A 23,166-nucleotide genomic window follows, 5' to 3' on the forward strand; every position below is an offset into this window, starting at 1 on the left:
ACCATAGGTGTGTGCAACACTGAATAATGGGGAATAGCTGCAGTGTGACCATAGATACATGCAACACTGAATAATGGGGAATAGCTGCAGTGTGACCATAGATGCGTGCAACGCTGAATAAGGGAGAATATTTGCAGTGTGACCACAGATGCATACAATGCTGAATTTAAGGTGTGGGGGGGGAGAAGATACCTGCAGTGTGACCACATACAAATGTGTCTGTATACATCTAGCATACATCCTTACACGTTAAGCAGCCCTACTAGTTGTGCCATCCCAAGGCATGACTCGGTAGTGCAGAGTGTATTTTTGTGCGACTCTTCCTCCTTAAAATGCATCTTATTCACAAAACTATGAGAATAGGACGCACAAGCAGCTTCTACTGATTTAAATCATGCTTACCGACTTTTAGCTCCCTCCTTCCGGGAGGAGCTGTCGGGCTTCCACGGCGGGAGGTGGGGCGTGACAGCACGATTGCATCATCGATTGAGCGCGAATAAGGCAAGTAACTGCATTTATTTCCATGCACAGAGGGCCTGATTCAGCAAGTAACGCAGTTGCCAATACGCACGCAATCGGTCAATTAATTCGCATTGCGCATGCGTGAACTAGCAATTGTGATGGGAACTGCGTTTTCAGAGGCTGCACAGAATCAAAGTAGAATGATTGACAGGAAGTGCCGTTTGTGGGTGGTAATGGGGGGGTGGGGTGTCAGGCGAACGCAGGCGTCAGGGGCATGCATAAATTAGCCATTTCATGGCAATACGCAGCCAGAGGCCTTATAGCGTGCGCTGAAGTTAGCGATTCCCGAGTGAGGTCTGCCCTGCCTTAACTGTGCGTATGGGTCCGATGTTACCGATTATTCGCTATGTTGCCCGAGTATACGGATTTGAGTAAGGGAAAGTGGGCGTCTTTATGTTAGGCTGAGATCCCAATGAGATTGCAAACATTGCATTTCACCGCTGATTTTAGCAATTGCGGTGCGTGTGTTCTAGCAGAATAGTGATCCTTGCTGAATCAGGCCCATAGTGCAGATGCAATTATGGCGGACTTGCACGCTTTTCCAAAGCAGGCCGCTTGATGTGAAGATGATGTGCTACATGCATATGAGGCAGCCAAGGCAAATACTGAAACAAAATTATATTTTCTTGCAGGAATCCTAAATGTTTTTCTGAAACGACTCCTGTCCCTGAAAAAGCAATATTTGTCCTTAAGTCTGATGACCAGCAAATAACCTATATGACTCTCTATAATCACCTGTATTCACCACAGAGCCGCTAGTAATCAATATACAATGCAGAGCGCATACCGGTGACTTGAAAGGCACAGAGTCAATTCGCTATTCAATATTTCAGGACTTCCTATTGAGTAGCTCAGTTTAAAGTTGACTTTTTTTTTTTTTTGCACAACCTGAATTTACTTAAATGTGCACAGACCACCCCCTCAATCCTAGAACACTCCTGAGCTACAGCACAGTTTCTCTTATCCTGTCACTATTCTCAGGAACATAGAGCTGTTTGCACTAGCACACCTTGTATTGTGTCATTTATGAATGGATATATTGTAAACTGTTTTCACAAGGATTTACTGAGGAAATTTTCAGAATGCAAATGAATAAAATAGACAAACTGCAAAAGACATGAATGGTAATGATGCTACCCATCGAGTATACAATCTAACAAGCATATGACTAATGCCATAAAAAAAAAAAAACTAAAATAAAAGAACATGGCCCTCCATTGCGGGCCTGGAGATGACAATGATGGTGGAGGAGTATTCGAGGCCTATTCTGAGGTGAATTGTGGGAAAGGAAAAAGGGACACATGCCCCTGAAAGTCTGCACACATATGACTTGATTTTGCCAAGCCAGCACGCGTAGACCAGGGGGAAACACAGTCACGCTCCTGCCATACGACTGAATGTTCATTTGGTTGCTGAATGGAGAAGAAATAATCAATCACAGAATACTGTCCTGAATAACTATACTAATCTGGGTACACATTCTAGTTATGTTGCAGGTAGCTCCATACAGCAGAGCCCTCATAGGCTGAGTCACTGGAGGTGAGAAAATGACTCGGGAGCTGGTGTTAATATCTCCTGTCACCACCATAACAGATTCACGAGTGTAGTGCAAGTTCATCTCCCTAATACACTCACCAGCTTTTCTACGTTAACCCTATTCACACCACAGGAGGCCGCCATGCTGGGTAAATCCGGCTGAAAGTTCGGACATCACATATACACACTGCCTGGCTACTTTGCAATTAAAGGGAACATCACTCCACACAGGGGAAAAGCAGGATTTCCAAATGCTTGATATTGGTGAGGGGGACCTGCAATAAGCCTACAAACACACACTTTTTATATATATATATATATATATATATATATATATATTTATTATTATTTTTTTTAATTACTCTAAATTCTCTATCCTCTCCCCTCTCTCCTCTCTCATTTTCTTCCCCTAATTATGCTGTCACACTGCACAGATCCCCGTTCTCTCTTTCCTTCCCCAATCCTCTCAAACCCCCCCCCCCCCTGCTACCATCCAACCTCTCCACCCAGACAGATTTATTTCCTTCTTTCTCTCCTGCTGTCACATTACAGCAGGATGGCACAGATATGTGCAACTCCCCATATAAATGGACCACTGCTGCTAGTATTATATAAATATTAAACACATACTGTACAGAGGCTCTCAAACACCCCAGACAAAATAACAAGAGATATGGTAAGAACTTATCTTTGTTATCTCTGTTTCTAAGAAGTCCATAGGGTCCACAGGGTTGACCTTGGGGTATAGCTGGATCTGGATCCACGGGCACCACGCAGTTAAAGCTTTTCCTGCTCCCAGGATGCACTGGGTCCATCCTCCTCTATACCCCGCCCCCGAGCCACAGGCACCTCAGTTGGTAAGTAGCCAAGGCCAGAGGAGGAGGGAAAAAAAAAAAAACTTAGAGAAGGAAGACTGGAACACACAAGAACCATACTCACAGAAAGGGAGACTGAAAACCGGTGACAAGCCACTTAGCCCATATGAAGCCAGATGCGTCATGGCGGGCGCCCTGTGGACCCTATGGACTTTGTAGAAACAAAGCTAACAAAGGTAAGTTCTTACCATATCTGTTGTTTTCTACTTCAGGGTCCATATTGGGTCCACAGGGTTGACCTTGGGGACGTCCCAAAGCAGTACAACTAAGGGCGGGGACGCTCCTGTGCTGAAAGGAGAATCCGGCGCCCAAAGGATGCATCCTGAGAGGCAAAGGTGTCAAAAGCAAAGAACCTCAGAAAGGTCTGGATGGAAGACCACGTGTCTGCCTTACACAGCTGAACAGCCGAGGCGCCACGGCTTGCAGCCCACGAGGGACCCACAGACCGAGTAGAATGAGCCTTAACAGAGCCCGGAACAAGCAAACCCTCCTGTGCATAAGCCTCACAAATAACCAAACGAAGCCAACGGGCCAAAATTTGTTTGCCGGTAGGCCAACCCTTCTTGTGAAAACCAAAGAGGACGAACAAGGAATCCGACTTCCGAATGGAACTAGTCTGGTCCACATAAACTTTGAGAACATGGACCACATCTACGGAAGCCTCACCAGCCGAGAGATCAGGTGACTGAAATGCCGACACAACAATTTCCTGATTAATGTGGAACTTAGAAACCACTTTAGGTAGAAAACCCGAGAGAGTGCAAAGCACTGCTTTGTCCTGGTGAAAAATCAGAAAAGGAGGAAGACAGGAGAGTGCCCCCAATTCTGATACCCTTCTGGCTGAAGCAATCGCCAGTAGAAAAGCAGTCTTAAATCGTCAACCATTTGAGTTCCACCGACTCAAGAAGGTTCAAAAGGAGAACCCTGCAGGGCCCGAAGCACCACCGCCAAATCCCAAGGAGCCACTGGGGAAACAAAGGGAGGCTGAATCCTGAGAACTCCCTGGAAAAAAGGTGCGGACATCTGGCAGAGTAGCTATTCTACGCTGGAACCACACAGATAGTGCAGACACATGAACTTTCAAAGAAGCTAGGCGTAAACCTAGGTCCAAACCAGACTGAAGGAATGCCAAAACTCTAGAAACATGAAACGCCTGAGGATCGTAGTTTCTGGACTCGCACCACTGAAAATAAGTATGCCACACTCTCTGGTAAATCCCGGCGGAAGCAGGCTTGCGCGCCTGTAGCATTGTGCTGATGACTGAGCTGGAAAAACCACGGGACCTTAAGACGGATGTCTCAAGAGCCACGCCGTCAAAGACAGACGACCCAGATCCAGGTAAAGGCAGGAGACAACAGGCCTGAGACAACAGGCCCGATGTTGAGGCAGAAAAAACGGAGCGTTGATGGAGAGTCCCCACCTGTCCAAGAGTAGTTGAAATATCTCTGGGTGAAGCGACCATTCCCCGGGATGCATGTAGTGACGTCTGAGGAAGTCTCCGCTTCACAATTGAGGACTCCTGGAATGAAGACTGCCGAAATGGCTGGAAGGTGGCACTCCGCCCAAGACAGGATGCGCGACACCTCCGACATTGTTGCTCGACTGCGAGTGCCCCCTTGACGGTTGATGTACGCCACTGTGCTGGAGTTGTCGGACTGAACTTGCACTGCCCTTCCTTGAAGAGCGTGTCCGGACAACTGGAAGGCCCTGCCAGGGCTGTAGGAGAAGGAAAGGAATAGGTATAGACTGACAGTAATTAGAAATAAAGCATAGACAGTAAGCACTAGCAAAAGTCACATACAATGCAGAAAGTTAATACTCACTGCACCTTGTCACTACAATCAACCTGCCCAGATTCAGTGTCTGGGAGGGCTATAGTTCTGTGTACGCTGTGCTACCAGGGGAGAGGTACACAGGGGGACCGGTCCGCACGCTGCCTGAGAGATCTGCAATGCTGCCAGGGAAGATGACCATCGGAGACCTCAGAGGAGGAGTGGTCGCAGGAGGAATGCAGCTCAGCGTCACCAGACCCGAGCGGAAAGGCACTCTGAGCTGAGGGGAGGAGCCGCTACACAGGGAAGGCTGCCTCCCCAGGCTAGCAATTAACCCCCGGGATGCCGGCTCCCGCAATGTATCCCTGGTGGTCTAGTGGACCCGTGTGGTACTCCTCCAGAGAGGGGGGGCCCGCCGCCACTGCTAGCGCCTCCGGTCTGTCCCCAGAGACCAGAGGCAGAAGGTTGCATGCACATGCGGGTCACCGCAAGTGGTGACCCGCGACTTACCATGTCCCCGGCAATCGGGCAGCAGCCTAGGCATTCCTCCAGAGTCCGGCTAGTACAGACTGTGGGGTCCCGCTGCGATCCCCAGATCTGTACTGGCGCCGCAGCGCTGGCGGGGTGTAGGAGCGGCAGCTTGGACGTCCAATGGACAGTCTGATGCTGTCGCTCTGAAGAGTAGTAAAAAATAAATAAAATTAAATAATATGAGATATGGTAAGAACTTACCCTTGTTATCTCTATTTCTACGAAGTCCATAGGGTTCCACAGGATACCTTGGGGTATAGGCGATGGCGGCAGACATCGGGCACCTCAGAGTTAATTTTTCAGCCTCCCAGGATGCACTGAGGTCCCTCTCCTATACCCTGCCCCAAGCCAAGGCAAATCAGTTACGTAACAAGCCATATGCCGGAGGAGGAGAAGAAAGAGAGAGAAGATAGTCTGGAACACACAAGAGTCACATTCTCACCAGAAGGAGATAGAAAATCCGGTGACCAGAACAAAGTCCATCTGCAGCACAGGTGCGACAGGGCGGGAGTCCTGTGGAACCCTATGGACTTCGTAGAAATAGAGATAACAAGGGTAAGTTCTTACCATATCTCATATTTTCTACTTCAGGGTCCATAGGGTTTCCACATGATAACCTTGGGGATGTCCCAAAGCAGTATCCTTTAAGGGTGGGGATACTCCTCTGCTGAACGGAGAATCCGCCGCCTGAAGGAAGCATCCTGGGAGGCGAAGGTATCAAATGCATAATACCTCACAAAGGTATGGACAGAAGACCATGTGGCTGCCTTGCAGAGCTGAACAGCAGAGGCACCACGACGAGCTGCCCACGAAGGGCCCACAGACCGAGTAGAATGAGCTTTAACAGAGGATGGTACAGGAAGGCCCTCATGAATGTAAGCCTCAGAAATCGCCATGCGAATCCACCCTGCCAAAGACTGCTTAGTGGCAGGCCAACCCTTCTTATGGAAACCATAGAGGACAAACAGAGGGCCTGATTCAGAGCCGCTCGTAAGCGGCCGCTCATTCGCTCCGAGCGATGTTCGCACATCTGCGCAGGCATATGGGTCGTAATGCGCATGCGCCAACCAGTCAGTGCGGTCGGAAAATGTGTGTTCGCAAAATTGCGAGTGCCTGCTAATTTGAGTGACAGGATGAGGCGTTTGTGGGTGGTAACAGGGGAAGGTGCTTGAAAACGGGGAGTGGAGATCCGAACGCAGGCGTGCCAAACGGTCAAAACGGGCGTTTTAAGGGTGTGCATAATTAACAAAGCAGCGTCATCAACCACGTCACTTGGTTGTTTCTTAGCCTGACCTGTTCGCATGATTGCGGTAGGAAAATCCAACCACAAGCACTGCAAGCAGTTCAGACGCCTTTCGATGTACTCGATAAATCTAATAAATAGCGGAGATGATGTATGATGCGAGCGGCCAGGGGGCATCTTTACAAAATAGCGGGTGCTTGTTTCGTTCGCTCGCTCAGACATAGAGGCATCAACAGACCGCAAAGAGCGAGCGCTCAATTTAAATAGCCGGCCTCTTTTTCTGAACGAGCAAGCGCAAATGAATGATATGGTCAACATAAATCCTTAGAGCACGTACCACAGCCAAGGAGGCTTAACCAGCTGAGAGGTCTGAGGAATTAAAGGCTGGAACTATAATTTCCTCATTAATGTGTAAACTAGATACCACCTTAGGTAGGAAACCAGGGCAAGTGCGACCACCACCCTGTCCCTATGAAAAATCAGAAAGGGAGGGCAACATGAGAGAGCCACCAAATCTGACACCCTACTGGCCGAAGCAATGGCTAGAAGAAACACAGTCTTAGCTGTAAGCCATTTGAAATCCACTGAGCACAGTGGCTCAAATGGCGGTCCTTGCAGAGCCCTCAGGACCACAGCCAAATCCCAAGGAGCCACTGGTGGAACAAAGGGAGACTGAATACGAAGTACACCTTGCATAAAGGTGCGGACATCAGGAAGAGTAGCAATCCTACGTTGAACCACATTGACAGGGCAGAAACTTGCACCTTCAGGGAAGCAAGGCGAAGACCGTGATCTAAACCCGCCTGTAGGAAAGCCAAAACCCTGGATATCCCAAACACCTGAGGATCATAGCCTCTAGGGCAACACCATTCAAAGAAAGTATGCCACACTCGTGGTAAATTCTTGCAGAAGCAGGCTTCAGAGCATGGTGTTAAATACAGAGCTAGAAAAACCCCTGGACCTTAAAAGGGCTGTCTCAACAGCCACGCAGTCAAAGACAGACGACCCAGGTCCGGGTAATGGCAAGGACCTTGAGACAACAGCATTGGAGTGTCTATGGAGAGACTCCGAAGATCTGAGTACCAGTCGTCTGGGCCATGCTGGAGCTATCAACAGGAGCGTGCCTCCTTCTTGCTTGAACTTCTGAAGTACTCGAGGAAGAAGGGAGAACGGAGGGAAGAGGTACTCAAACTGGAAGGTCCACTGGACCGACAGAATGTCTAACAGAAGAGCCTCCTCGTCTCTTGTTTTTGAACCGTACACAGTCAGGAGACCATGAGGTTTATCTCTGGAAAGTCCCACTTGTTCACAAGGAATTAAAACACCTCCTGGTGAAGAGACCATTCCCCTGGATGCACATCCTGACGGCTGAGGAAGTCTGCTTCCCAGTTGAGGACTCCTGGTATGAACACTGCTGAGACGGCTGGGAGATTGCCTTCCATCCAAGCCAGAATGCAGGACACCTGTGTCAGGGCCGCCTGACTTCTGGTTCCTCCTTGGCGGTCTATGTAAGCCACTGTGGTGGCGTAGTCTGACTGGACTTGCACAGGATTTTGAAGAACTAGTCTAGCTTGCTGAAGAGTTCTGAATACCGCTCAAAGTACCAATATGTTGATTGGAAGAGCAGATTCTGCTTTCGGCCACCTTCCTTAAAGAAGTGTGGACCTGTCACAGCCCCCCAACCTTGGAGACTGGCGTCTGTCGTCAGGAGGACCCAGTCAGAGATCCAAAAGGGGAGTCCCTTGTTGAGGTGGGACGTCTGTAGCCACCAGGCCAGAGTCAGCCGTACCTCTGGAGAAAGCACCATTGTCTTTATCCGATGGGGCAACCCATTCCATCTGGAGAAGATCAACTTCTGCAGAGGTCTGGAGTGAAAACTGGGCATATTCTACCATGGTGAACTTCGACACCATCGATCCCAGTAATCTCATTGCCGAGTGAAGTCTGAAGACTAATATGAATCTTTACCTGTAACGCAGAGATCTTCTCCTCTGTCACAAAGATCCTTCGTTGTCTATGAGCAACCACTTCCAGTTTATTAGCCATCCGTGATTCAGCAACACAGATATTGTCCACTGCAGATGGCCCTGAAGTAACCCCAAAGACCCTGCTAATAGCAGAAGGTTGTCCAGATAGGTTAACAGGCGGACTCCCTGCATCCACAGGTGGGCTGCCATAACTGCCATGACCTTGGTAAAAACCCAAGGTGCCGTGAAAAGCCCAAAGGGCAATACCTGAAACTGGAAATGTTGATTGACCACTGCGAACTTGAGGAACCGCTGGTGAGCTAAAGCAACTGGGACATGCAGGTAGGCATTCTGAATGTCCAAGGACACCATAAAATCCCCAGGCTCCATAGCCAATATGATGGAAAGCAGGGTCTCCATCCTGAACCAAGGGACGCTCAAAAGACTTGTTGAGGGACATGAGGTTGAGAATAGGCCGTTAGGATCCATTGGGTGTCAGAACCAGAAAGGGGTTGGATGTAAAACCCTGTTCCTCTCAGAGGCAACGATACAGGCACTATAACCCCCGCTTGTCTTGAACTGACTGAAGGCCTGTGGTAAAAAACCGGCTGGGAGACCATCTGCATAAGGAGAGGGCGTACCCGTGAGACCACTTCTCCTACCCAAGTGTAGTCTGATACCAGCACTAAGCGAACTGAAGAAGTCGGCCTCCCACCCAGGGGAAGACCTGTCCCTTCAGGACTGTTCTCTGAACTTACCCTGGGCCCAACAGGGCCAAAAGGACAAAGGCCCTCATTCAGAGCCACTCGCTATTTGCGGTCGTTCGTTCTAAAACAAGGGGTGGCTATTCAAATGAACCGTTCGCTGTTTGCGGTCTGTTCACGCCTCCTGGCCGCTCACATCCTACGTCATGTCCGCTATTTATTAGATTAATCGAGTACATCGACAAGGGTATGAACTGCTCGCTATTCTTGGGGTTGGTGTTTGCTACCACAATTTTGCGAGCAGTTCTGACTATAAAATAACCCAGCGACGTGGTCAATGACGCTGCTGTTTTAAATATGCACACCCATAAAACGCCCATTTTGACCTTTAAGCACGCCTGCGTTCTGATTTCCACTCCCCATTTTCAAGCACCTTCCCCTGTTACCACCCACATACGCCTCTTTCTGTCACTCAAAATAGCAGGCATTCGCTATTTTGCGAGCACATGAATTTCGGCCGCACTGACTGTTAGCGCATGCGTATAACGATCCGTACGCATGCGCAGTTGGGCTAACATCGCTCGGAACGAACGAGCGGCCGCTTACGAGCGGCTCTGAATCAGGCCCAAAGTCAGTAGGTAAAGGGGGCAAAGTATATAAGCGAAAGGAGAAAAACAAAAGGTGGAATAAAAAGACTAAAGACAGAAAGAGGGAGTCTTGTTGAGGGAGACAATGTAATAGCTGATCATCTTAATATTTATTTTTGTTCAGTATTCACTACTGAGAGAGAGGGAATGGATCACAGTTAAGTTGCAGGTGTAAATCAGAAAAATGAGGTAGGAACAAACACATTTACAGAGGAGAAGATCCTATCAGAACTCTCAAAACTGAAAGTGGATAAATCAATGGGGCCAGATGGGATACATCCAAGGATACTAAAAGAGCTTAAAGGGGTGCTGGTAACACCATTAACAGAATTATTTAACCAGTCACTAGCTACTGGAGTAATTCCAGAGGACTGGAAAAGAGCAAATGTTGTCCCCACTGCACAAAAGTGGAAGCAAGGAAGAGGCAAGCAACTACGGACCAGTGAGCCTTACATCAGTAGTAGGGAAATTGATGGAAACTCTCTTAAAAGAAAGAGTCGTAGATTATCTCAAATCCAACAATTTGCAGGATCCCAAACAGCATGGATTTACTGGGGGGAGATCATTTCAAACAAATCTTATTGACTTTTTTGACTAGGTGACTAAGGAAATAGATAAGGGGGGGGGGGGGGGGGGGGCATAGATATAGCTAATCTAGACTTTAGTAAGGCTTTTGCCACTGTTCCACATTGCAGACTGTTAAATAAACTGGAAAGCATGGGATTAGATACAAAGATAGTTGAATGGATAAGATCATGGCTGCAGGATAGGAAACAAAGAGTTGTAGTAAACGGAGTGCAGTCTCACGAGGGAAATGTTACCAGTGGAGTACCTCCGGGATCTGTACTTGGTCCAGTGCTTTTTAATATCTTTATTTGTGACATTGCAAATGGTATTGAAGGGAAACTATGCCTTTTTGCAGATGACACAAAGGTATGCAACAGGGTAGACACACCAGGAGGGGTAAAACAAATGATTGATGATCTAGGTAGACTAGAGGAATGGTCAAGAACGTGGCAACTACAGTTTAATGCCAAAAAATGCAAGATCATGCACTTGGGTCTCAAAAATCCAAAGGCTAAATATAGTATTAACGGCACTATACTGGAAACTACTGAAGAGGAAAGGGATCTAGGAGTCACTATTTCAGGTGACTTAAAGGCAAGCAAACATTGTACCAAAGCAATGAGGAAGGCAAGTCAGATGCTTGGTTGCATAGGGAGAGGAATCAGTAGCAGAAAGAAAGAAGTGATAATACCACTGTATAGGTCATTGGTACGTCCTCATCTCGAATACTGTGTTCAATTCTGGAGGCCATATCTCCAGAAGGCTATTAATACATTAGAGACTGTACAAAGAAGGGCAACTAAAATGGAGCAAGGTCTATACCACAAAACATACCAGGAAAGACTAAAAGATTTTAATATGTATAGTTTGGAGCAGAGAAGGGATAGGGGGGACATGATAGAAACATTCAAATATATAAAAGGTTTTTAACAAAGTAAAGGAAGAAGACATTCTTCAAAGAAAGAGAAGTATTAGAACAAGAGGACATGTTCTGAAACTGGAGAGTGGAAGGTTCAGGGGAAATTCAAGGAAAATTTACTTCACAGAAAGGGTAGTGGATAAGTGGAATAGCCTCCCATCAGAGGTGGTAGAGGCTAAGACAGTAGAGTATTTTAAACACGCATGGGATAGACATAAGGATATCCTTCAGAAGAAGTAAGGATCAATAAGGGTTGATGTAATAATATGTTTAAAAATGGGCAAACTAGATGGGCCAAGTGGTTCTTATCTGCCATCAAATTCTATGTTTCTATGTTAAGTCCCAGACCCTGAAGGAACTTGGGCCGATGGCAGACATGCGGATTTAGCTGCTGCCAAAGTGCTCACAACTTTTTCCAAGATCAGGGCCAAAGAGAGCAATACCAATTCTCACAAATACATATATTTTATATAAATGTGAGAAACCCCCAGTGTTCACATCACCCTCCACTAACAGACTGAGCATGTGGTACGTTTCAGCTGAGGAGAATAATCATGTTCACTCTCAGATATGATAAGTGTAAACAATGTGTATGTGACGCACCACACAGAAAAACACTTTTCATTTTAACTATGAGGCACCGCAAGGGAGAGAAAGACAGGGATAGTAAAATGGCTGATAGTCAGAAGTGAAGTACAGTCAGACAGCGCTAGCATATAGTCACATACAACGCAGAAATAAATAACCTGCACTACAAGCACAATGATCAACTACGCAGACAGAGCCTGGTAGGAAATAGTGCTGCATACACTGACGTCAGCGGAGGAGAGGTATGCGGGGGACCCGGACCGCGATGCCCCCTGTATCAGAATCCAGCAGCGTTCGCCACTTTTATAAAATGGCCGCTGAGGAGCTGATAGGAGACCGGCCAGGGGGAAGACGCTGCCACAGCCCGCCAGACCACTGTGGAAAAGGTACTGTGCAGCGGGGGAGGCGCTGCCTGTGAGACAGGGGAAGCACACACCCCTGGCATGCTATTAACCCCTTGGACGCTGGAGCATTTTCCATACTGCTGCAGCCCGCTGTCCCTGGCGGTCTAGTGGAAGCGGAGAATCAGTACCTTGCTCCACGCACAGCCTGTCCCCAGGGAGCCCCCTGCCTAGGGACAAATAAGACTGTTCCCTCCGCTTACCTGAATCCCCGTGAATCCGGCCAGTCTGGAATACAGGGGTCCCTGCTAGCTGAGACCCTGGTACCCACCAGCATCCCCAGGAGGCTGAAAAATTACCTCTGGAGGTGCCCGATGTCTGCCGCCATCGCCTATACCCCTAAGTATCATGCTGATACTCTATGGACCCTGAAGTAGAAAAAAACTCTAAAAATAAAATAAGCTTAGGGCTGCTAAGCAGCCCCCCTGTGCTAAGGGTGACCCAACTAAACATGTGGTCCTTGGGCTCGGGGGCGGGGTATAGAGGAGGGTGGACCCAGTGCATCCTGGGAGCAGCAAAGCTTTAACTGCGTGATGCCCGTGGATCCAGATCCAGCTATACCCCAAGGTAAACCCTGTGGACCTCCTATGGACCCTGAAGTAGAAAATAAGGAATGCAGAAAGACAAGGTGGTGTAAGTTCAAAGGAGCGGGACATTAACATGTGTGTAGATGGTGACACAAACTATTGGATGATCATTGTGAATGTCTGAGGTATTGATACAATGGTAATTTGTTGAGATATTGCTTATTTTTCAGGTGGAACCATGGGTCGTACACGTGATGTGACTGAGTGTCAAAAGGGAGCCATTGTTTTGGCCGACAAATCAGGACAGCAGGCATTTAGGGCGCCTAGCAACTACCAATCGGTTCCAAACGCGTCAGATTCTGCTCCAATAGTACAATACAATCCCAGCCAAATAGTATTAGAATGAACACTTCAGTGCGAACTGCATGGGTTACGAATTTTCAGTCTTATAGCCCGGGTGCATCCCAGGTTAACAACCATCCAAAAGAAAGAGTCTGACATGGGCCATACAGCATCGTCACTAGACCTTTGAACAGTGGAGACACATCATATGGTCTGATGAATCCAGATTTTGCTTATATTCCAATGATGGCAGCTCCAGAGTCACGAGGAGGCCTGGGGAAGTGTTCCAACCAGACTGTGTCCAACAAGCTGTACAGAAAGGAGGTGGAAGGGTCATATTTTGGGGGTGCATTATAAGAGCTGGACCCTTGGTCGAGATGTCCAATCGCATGAAAGCGGTGGACTAGTGACACTGTTGGATCATGCAGTTTTGCCATTTGTCCAGTCTCTGAAAGACGAAGACCATCTCGCGAAACCCCTGTTTCAGGATGATACCTGTACTGTCCATCGCGCTAGGATTGTGCAGGATTGGCTTGCAGAGCACCAGACTGACGCGCCACATCTCACGTGGCCCCCCAATTCGTCAGATCTCAATGTGTTGGAACGGGCTGTAAAGAAGAAACACAAACACCATGAATTTGGCTGCATTGAGGGAGCACTTGGTCATGGAATGGACGCAATGCGATAGGAATGTGATCCAGAGTCATAGTGATAGCATGCCTCGGAAAATCCGAGCGGTCATTAAAGCAGGTGGAGATGTAACGCCATATTAACGTCTAATGTGAGCATTCCATATTATTTTGTCCGGTGTCTATGTATCCAGGGTTAATGGCTGGCCTGGCCTGGCAGATTTAATTGAAAAATGCTTTTTTGGCAGAGTTAACTGAGCTGGCACACTGTATCTGATCCAGCTCTGGGAAATGACTGGATCACAAGAAGGTTGAAAACAGAGGAGTCATCAACACAACATAAGTGCAGTCAGGTGTGAGAGAGAGTGGTTGTGTAGTATCACTTTCTCCCTGCACATAATTGTATGTGAGGACGACTTGTGTATATCGTGGAATTCATCCACATCAAACAGCTCATATATACACACACACAGGAAAAAAAAAAAATATACAGTCAAGTCCATAAATATTGGGACATTGACAGAATTTTCATATTTTGGCCTCTATTCACCACCACAATGGCTTTGATATGAAACAAACAAGATGTGCTTTAACTGCAGACTTTCAGATTTAATTTGAGGGTAATTACATCCAAATCAGGTGAACGGTGTAGGAATTACAACGGTTTCTATATGAGCCTCCCACTTTTTAAGGGGCAAAAGTAATGGGACAAACTAAACAATCCTAAATCTAACTTTCACTTTTTAATACTTTGTTGCAAATCCTTTGCAGGCAATTACAGCCTGAAGTCTGGAACGCATAGACATCACCAGACGCTGGGTTTCATCCCTGGTGAAGCTCTGCCAGGCTTCTACTGCAAATGTCTTCAGTTCCTGCTTGTTCTTGGGGTATTTTCCCTTCAGTTTTGTCTTCATCAAGTGAAAGGCATGCTCAATCGGATTCAGGTCAGGGGATTGACTTGGCCATTGCATAACATTCCACTTTTTAGCCTTAAAAAACTCTTATGTTGCTTTTGCAGTATGCTTCGGGTCATTGTCCATCTGCACTGTGAAGCGCTGTCCAATGAGTTCTAAAGCATTTGACTGAATATGAGCATATAATATTGCCCGAAACACTTCAGAATTCATTCTGCTGCTTTTGTCAGCAGTCACATCATCAATAAATACAAGGGAACCAGTTACATTGGCAGCCATACATGCCCACGCCATGACACTACCACCACCATGCATCACTGATGAGGTGGTATGTTTTGGATCATGAGCAGTTCCTTTCCTTCTCTTCTCTTCCCATCACTCTGGTACAAGTTGATCTTTGTCTCATCTGTCAATAGGATGTTGTTCCAGAACTGTAATAGCTTTTTTAGATGTTGTTTGGCAAACTCTAATCTGGTCTTCCTGTTTTTGTGGCTCACCAATGGTTTGCATCTTGTGGTGAACCCTCTATATTCACTCTTGTGAAGTCTTCTCTTGATTGTTGACTTTGACACATATACATCTACCTCTTGGAGAGTGTTCTTGATTTGGCCAACTGTTGTGAAGGGGTTTTTCTTCACCAGGGAAATAATTCTTTTGTCATCCACCACAGTTGTTTGCTGTGGTCTTCCGGGTCTTTTGGTGCTGCTGAGCTCTCCGGTGCGTTCTTCCTTTTAAAGAATGTTCCAAACAGTTGATTTGGCCACACCTAATGTTTTTGCTATCTCTCTGATGGGTTTGTTTTGATTTTTCAGCCTAATGATGGCTTGCTTCACTGATAGTGACAGCTCTTTGGATCTCATATTGAGAGTTGACAGCAACTGATTCCAAATGCAAATGTCACACCTAGAATCAACTCCAGACCTTTTACCTGCTTAATTGATAATGAAATAACGAGGGAATAGCCCACACCTGTCCATGAAATAGCTTTTGAGTTGATAGTCCCATTACTTTTGGCCCCTTAAAAAGTGGGAGGCACATATTGAAACTGTTGTAATTCCTAGACCGTTCACCCGATTTGGATGTAATTACCCTCAAATTAAATCTGAAAGTCTACAGTTAAAGCACATCTTGTTTGTTTCATCTCAAAACCATGGTGGTGGTGAATAGAGGCCAAAATCTGAAAATTCTGTCAATGTCCCAATAGTTATGGACCTGACTGTATATGTATGTGTATGTGTATGTATATATATATATATATATATATATATATATATATATATATGATAAAAAAGTACTAATCCCAGCACTTAACCTATCAGACGTTTCTGTATGTACTTTTCAAAATAGTTCAAAGAAATATTCAGCTATGGTTCTGGTCTCCCAGTGGCAGCTCAAGTCCTCCCAAATGGATCCTCGTTGTGTGGTCCCGGAGTATTATGAAAAACAAAATGTGAAAGACAAGCGCCTCATAGCGTATTATGTTTTACCACGGAATACCCACACCATACGTGGCCAATATGCGTACCGTTAAGTGCTCATCCAATAGCTTATATGAGATCTTTACATGAACCTTTAGAATGGTGCTTTAGCTCCTCCAGCGTAGATATATGCCAGAAGGAAAATATTCACATAGTGTATTACCATAGATAATTTTATTCACATACAATAACACATCCAAAAATTAGTCGCTTACACCATTAAGGTTGGACTTCGTCAAGAGGATCACCTCCTCCTCCTGACGAAGTCCAACCTTAATGGTGTAAGCGACGAAACGCGTTGAGGAAGTGGGGACCTCTGTTGTTTGACCCAGTGATTCTTTCAGATAAGCCTTTTTTGTTGTTCTTTAATGTAATTACGCAATTTTTGGATATGTGGTAAAACATAATACGCTATGAGGCGCTTGTCTTTCACATTTTGTTATATATATATATATATATACACACATACACACACACACACACACACACACATATACAGTACATACACCATTGTTTTATTCAGAAGGTGTAGCAAGCATCACATTGTCTTTTGAATCTCTGTGATTCTGCAATTGTATAGCCCCTGCAGTATAATTTCAACAGGCAGAGTCTTAACGCCCAACCATTTGTGAGCTTTACTTGCAATACTATGGCTAATCGTATGGTTCGCTGTTGAATCATTGTAAATATGTGAGGTCATGGTGAATACCTCAGTTTACAACAATAATAAATCATTAAAACAATTAGGTTTACAATAACAAATCAGCAGCGTCTTGGTCATAGTGGAGGTGTCTAAGTTATTTACATGAAAAACACTCACATAGCCGACCATCTACCTCCTCTCAGACTACAGATGCTGAATTGTGTCATGAAATAATAGTAAAACAATAAATTAAAAAAATAAACAAAACACAAACAGGTACTGTGCCTCCTCCCCAAATCTTCCCAGGGTATAAATGCATCCAAAAATGAAAACATGATTGAAAGAAAAAAAAAAATTTTGCTAAAATATGTGAATAAAAAATAACCAATAATAACCGCGAGGACCTGTACTTGTTATTTTGTGTTGGGGCATATAGGTTGGGTATGAAATACCAACGGCTTAAAAGCCGCCGGTTCAAATCCCGGCAGATAAAAATCCTGACACCGGCTATTAAGTATATTTAACCCTTCCCTCTCTCCCCCTAACCCTTGCTTGGGGGTACCTAATCTTAAGACTCCGGGGGTGGTGCCCAACCCTAACCCCCCCCTTCCCCTAGCCTAAACCTAACCCTCCCGTGGGGGTGTCTTATCCTAAATGCCCCCGGGGGTGCCTAAACCTAACCTTCTCTCCCACCCCCACCCCCCTCCCCCCGAGGCTAACAGCTTGCAGCGCCCAGCAAACCGAACTGAGTGGGGGTAATGATAGGTGTCGGTATTTAGACGCCTATCTTTAATCCCATGCCGGGCTTTCTGTGTCGGGATTCTGGCGGTCGGCATCCTGACTACATCCCGGGGCATATAGGTGATGAAACGCTCACAGCGTGGCCATGCTCATGTCACATGAGACACAGGACACCATCTATTTACTCTGAGCTGTTTGTCTCTCTGTGGTTCGTGATCTGACCATGATGTTACAATGACACTGCACTCTCTGTCCAGCAGATGATCTATATGGTAGTGTCATGAGACAGCACTGCGGAACATCATATTAACACTTTCTCTGCTGTACAAAACATAGCTGAACATTTTATCTAGAAGCAATTGTCATCTGTAATTGTATTTTCTAACTATGGTTCAGTCAAGTTACCTGTCATACTGCAGCATATTATACCTTACTAGTAACCATGGGAAAGCATTACACATTACTAGTAGCTGTGGGTCAACACTGATACTGGGCATGCTGCAGTACACTGCTCCTTACTAGTAGCTGTGGGTCAGCACTGATACTGGGCATGCTCCAGTACACTGCTCCTTACTAGTAGCTGTGGGTCAGCACTGATACTGGGCATGCTGCAGTACACTGCTCCTTACTAGTAGCTGTGGGTCAGCACTGATACTGGGCATGCTGCAGTATACTGCTCCTTACTAGTAGCTGTGGGTCAGCACTGATACTGGGCATGCTGCAGTATACTGCTCCTTACTAGTAGCTGTGGGTCAGCACTGATACTGGGCATGCTGCAGTATACTGCTCCTTACTAGTAGCTGTGGGTCAGCACTGATACTGGGCATGTTGCAGTACACTGCTCCTTACTAGTAGCTGTGGGTCAGCACTGATACTGGGCATGCTGCAGTACACTGCTCCTTACTAGTAGCTGTGGGTCAGCACTGATACTGGGCATGCTGCAGTACACTGCTCTTACTAGTAGCTGTGGGTCAGCACTGATACTGGGCATGCTGCAGTACACTGCTCCTTACTAGTAGGTGTGGGTCAGCACTGATACTGGGCATGCTGCAGTACACTGCTCCTTACTAGTAGCTGTGGGTCAGCACTGATACTGGGCATGCTGCAGTACACTGCTCCTTACTAGTAGCTGTGGGTCAGCACTGATACTGGGCATGCTGCAGTACACTGCTCCTTGCTAGTAGCTGTGGGTCAGCACTGATACTGGGCATGCTGCAGTACACTGCTCCTTGCTAGTAGCTGTGGGTCAGCACTGATACTGGGCATGCTGCAGTACACTGCTCCTTACTAGTAGCTGTGGGTCAGCACTGATACTGGGCATGCTGCAGTACACTGCTCCTTACTAGTAGCTGTGGGTCAGCACTGATACTGGGCATGCTGCAGTACACTGCTCCTTACTAGTAGCTGTGGGTCAGCACTGATACTGGGCATGCTGCAGTACACTGCTCCTTACTAGTAGCTGTGGGTCAGCACTGATACTGGGCATGTTGCAGTACACTGCTCCTTACTAGTAGCTGTGGGTCAGCACTGATACTGGGCATGCTCCAGTACACTGCTCTTACTAGTAGCTGTGGGTCAGCACTGATACTGGGCATGCTACAGTACACTGCTCCTTACTAGTAGCTGTGGGTCAGAACTGATACTGGGCATGCTCCAGTATACTGCTCCTTACTAGTAGCTGTGGGTCAGCACTGATACTGGGCATGCTCCAGTACACTGCTCTTACTAGTAGCTGTGGGTCAGCACTGATACTGGGCATGCTGTAGCTCTTTGCACATTATGGGGCCGATCCTGAGTCAGACCTATCTGCAGCCGCTTTACCGTACGGCCATGGCAGTCTGCTTACTAGTTTACTCTAATGCGAGAATCCAGTATACTAACAATTAGTGCGACTGCATGTGGAAGCATATCCCACCCTCTATTTTACATCCGCAGTCGTCATCATTAGTAATGGGACTTCCACTGGCCACATGCTAGGTGCAAAAGATCCAACTGAAACAAACATACCAGCTCTGTCCCAACACTACGATTGAGCAATGAAGTTGGCTTACACACCCACGACACACCCACAACACAGAAGAGTTCTATGTGATCACATGCTCGCCACCCAGAAACACCTCTCTCACTGAAAGTGTAATCTGCCGACAAGCGATCTCTGTCCATCTGCATATACCTGATCCGGCACAGACGCAGATTTCTTCCTTTAATGAATACACAGTATGCTGAAATCCACAAGATCTATGAGCACTGCATGCAACGCAGAATCTGCACTTATTAGTGTCCATGGGTCAGCTGCAAAACATTGCACTTTACTAGTATGGTATGTTTAGCATTGTTATTGCAGCACATTGCACCTTATTAGCCATGGTTAGGCATTGCTATTATTATTTGGCAGCACACTAACTTAATAGCAACCATGAGTCTGCATTGCAATTTAGCACTGCAGCACATTTCACCCATTAGCCATAGGTCAGCATTGCTATTGGGTATTTTGCAGCAAACTGAACTTTACTTGTGTCCAGGGTGCAGCATTGCTAATTGGTATTTTGCAGTACATTGCGCCTTACTAGTATTCATAGATCAGCATTGCTATTGGACATTCTGCACCTTACTAGTAGCCATTAGTTGGCATTGCTATTGGGCATACAGCAATACACTGCACATTACAAGTAGCCATGGGTCAGCATTGCTATAGGGCATACAGCAATGCATTGCACATTACTAGTAGCTATAGGGCATACAGCAATACATTGCACTTACTAGTAGCCATTGGTCAGCATTGCTATAGGGCATACAGCAATACATTGCACATTACTGGTAGCCATGGGTCAGCAATGCTATTGGCCATACACAGCAATACACTGCACATTACTGGTAGCCATGGGTCAGCACTGCTATAGAGCATACAGCAATACATTGCACATTACTAGTAGCCATGGGTCAGCACTGCTATAGGGCATACAGCAATACATTGCACATTACTAGTAGCCATGGGTCAGCACTGCTATAGGGCATACAGCAATACATTGCACATTACTAGTAGCCATGGGTCAGTACTGCTATAGGGCATACAGCAATACATTGCACTTACTAGTAGCCATGGGTCAGCACTGCTATAGGGCATACAGCAATACATTGCACATTACTAGTAGCCATGGGTCAGCATTGCTATTGGCCGTACACAGCAATACACTGCACATTACTAGTAGCCATGGGTCAGCACTACTATAGGGCATACAGCAATACATTGCACATTACTAGTAGCCATGGGTCAGCACTGCTATAGGGCATACAGCAATACATTGCACATTACTAGTAGCCATGGGTCAGCACTGCTATAGGGCATACAGCAATACATTGCACATTACTAGTAGCCATGGGTCAGCACTGCTATAGAGCATACAGCAATACATTGCACATTACTAGTAGCCATGGGTCAGCACTACTTATAGGGCATACAGCAATACATTGCACATTACTAGTAGCCATGGGTCAGCACTGCTATAGGGCATACAGCAATACATTGCACATTACTAGTAGCCATGGGTCAGCACTGCTATAGGGCATACAGCAATACATTGCACATTACTAGTAGCCATGGGTCAGCACTACTATAGGGCATACAGCAATACATTGCACATTACTAGTAGCCATGGGTCAGCATTGCTATTGGCCGTACACAGCAATACACTGCACATTACTAGTAGCCATGGGTCAGCACTACTATAGGGCATACAGCAATACATTGCACATTACTAGTAGCCATGGGTCAGCACTGCTATAGGGCATACAGCAATACATTGCACATTACTAGTAGCCATGGGTCAGCACTGCTATAGGGCATACAGCAATACATTGCACATTACTAGTAGCCATGGGTCAGCACTGCTATAGAGCATACAGCAATACATTGCACATTACTAGTAGCCATGGGTCAGCACTGCTATAGAGCATACAGCAATACATTGCACATTACTAGTAGCCATGGGTCAGCACTACTATAGGGCATACAGCAATACATTGCACATTACTAGTAGCCATGGGTCAGCACTGCTATAGGGCATACAGCAATACATTGCACATTACTAGTAGCCATGGGTCAGCACTGCTATAGGGCATACAGCAATACATTGCACATTACTAGTAGCCATGGGTCAGCACTAGTAGCCATGGGTCAGCACTACTATAGGGCATACAGCAATACATTGCACATTACTAGTAGCCATGGGTCAGCACTGCTATAGGGCATACAGCAATACATTGCACATTACTAGTAGCCATGGGTCAGCACTGCTATAGGGCATACAGCAATACATTGCACATTACTAGTAGCCATGGGTCAGCACTGCTATAGAGCATACAGCAATACATTGCACATTACTAGTAGCCATGGGTCAGCGCTGCTATAGAGCATACAGCAATACATTGCACATTACTAGTAGCCATGGGTCAGCACTACTATAGGGCATACAGCAATACATTGCACATTACTAGTAGCCATGGGTCAGCACTGCTATAGGGCATACAGCAATACATTGCACATTACTAGTAGCCATGGGTCAGCACTGCTATAGGGCATACAGCAATACATTGCACATTACTAGTAGCCATGGGTCAGCACTAGTAGCCATGGGTCAGCACTACTATAGGGCATACAGCAATACATTGCACATTACTAGTAGCCATGGGTCAGCACTACTATAGGGCATACAGCAATACATTGCACATTACTAGTAGCCATGGGTCAGCACTACTATAGGGCATACAGCAATACACTGCACATTGCTAGTAGCCATGGGTCAGCACTGCTATTGAACATTCTGCAACTTGCTAGTAGCCATGAGTCAGCATTGGTATTGGATATTTTGCTGTACACCTCACTTCTCTAGTAGCCATTGGTCAGCAATGATAGCACATCACATCAGATAACTTCCTGTGGCAGCTGTTAAAGGTATGACCTATATCACAGTGGTCTGATTATAGGACCTCCCCCAGACTCTTTTCCTTCACAGTCTGACCCCTCAAGTAAACAGCTGCATCCCTGTGTATAGGTAGCGTCTGGCAATTACAGTTTTATGTCTGTATTGATCTCACATGATCAGCCTTTAATCATCTCCATTCTATACAGTGAGACATATGCACCAATATGATTTATAGTGTGTGTGTGTCAAACACAATCTGGTTATGATGATAACAGAGTCCATAGTCCACAGTAAGGTCATATAGCGCCCGTGTCTTATGCACAGATCCCCACTTACGCGATCTTGAAGAAGGGTTTCTCGGTCCGGGCCATGAGTGTCCGTGGGAGGCAGGAGCAGCCCGGCAGTCGCCGCAGGAATAGAGCTATACCGCAGCAAGAGCAGCACACAGCCACCGCGGCCAGGACCATCAACAGCGCCGGCATGACACTCCTCCAGGTGACCCACGCCACGCCCACCCATGGAAACACACAGACCCTCTCTGCCAAATCTGCATAAACACGCCTCCTTCACTATCCTGCTTTGCAACTGATGACGAGTTTACAGCGTCGTCTGGCGGCCGGATTAAGCACGTACAAGCTGCTTATCCAGTAACGGGGAACTTCAATTGTTCTGCCGGCGGCTTTTTTTTTACGACGCCC

At 46.5% G+C, this 23,166-nt stretch overlaps 1 protein-coding gene across 1 annotated transcript in view; it reads right to left on the reverse strand.

Moving 5' to 3' along the window:
* PNKD (PNKD metallo-beta-lactamase domain containing) overlaps positions 1 to 22,950 on the reverse strand; it is a 126,268-nt gene extending 103,318 nt beyond the window's left edge. The window contains exon 1 of the mRNA XM_088472424.1: positions 22,805 to 22,950. Coding sequence (XP_088328550.1) covers positions 22,805 to 22,950 — 146 coding nt within the window. The remainder of the gene's footprint in view (positions 1 to 22,804) is intronic.
* Between the last annotated feature and the right edge of the window lie 216 nt (positions 22,951 to 23,166).

Source organism: Taudactylus pleione, unplaced genomic scaffold (assembly GCF_031769625.1).
Source record: "Taudactylus pleione unplaced genomic scaffold, aTauple2 ptg000122l, whole genome shotgun sequence".
NCBI classification, from domain to species: domain Eukaryota; kingdom Metazoa; phylum Chordata; class Amphibia; order Anura; family Myobatrachidae; genus Taudactylus; species Taudactylus pleione.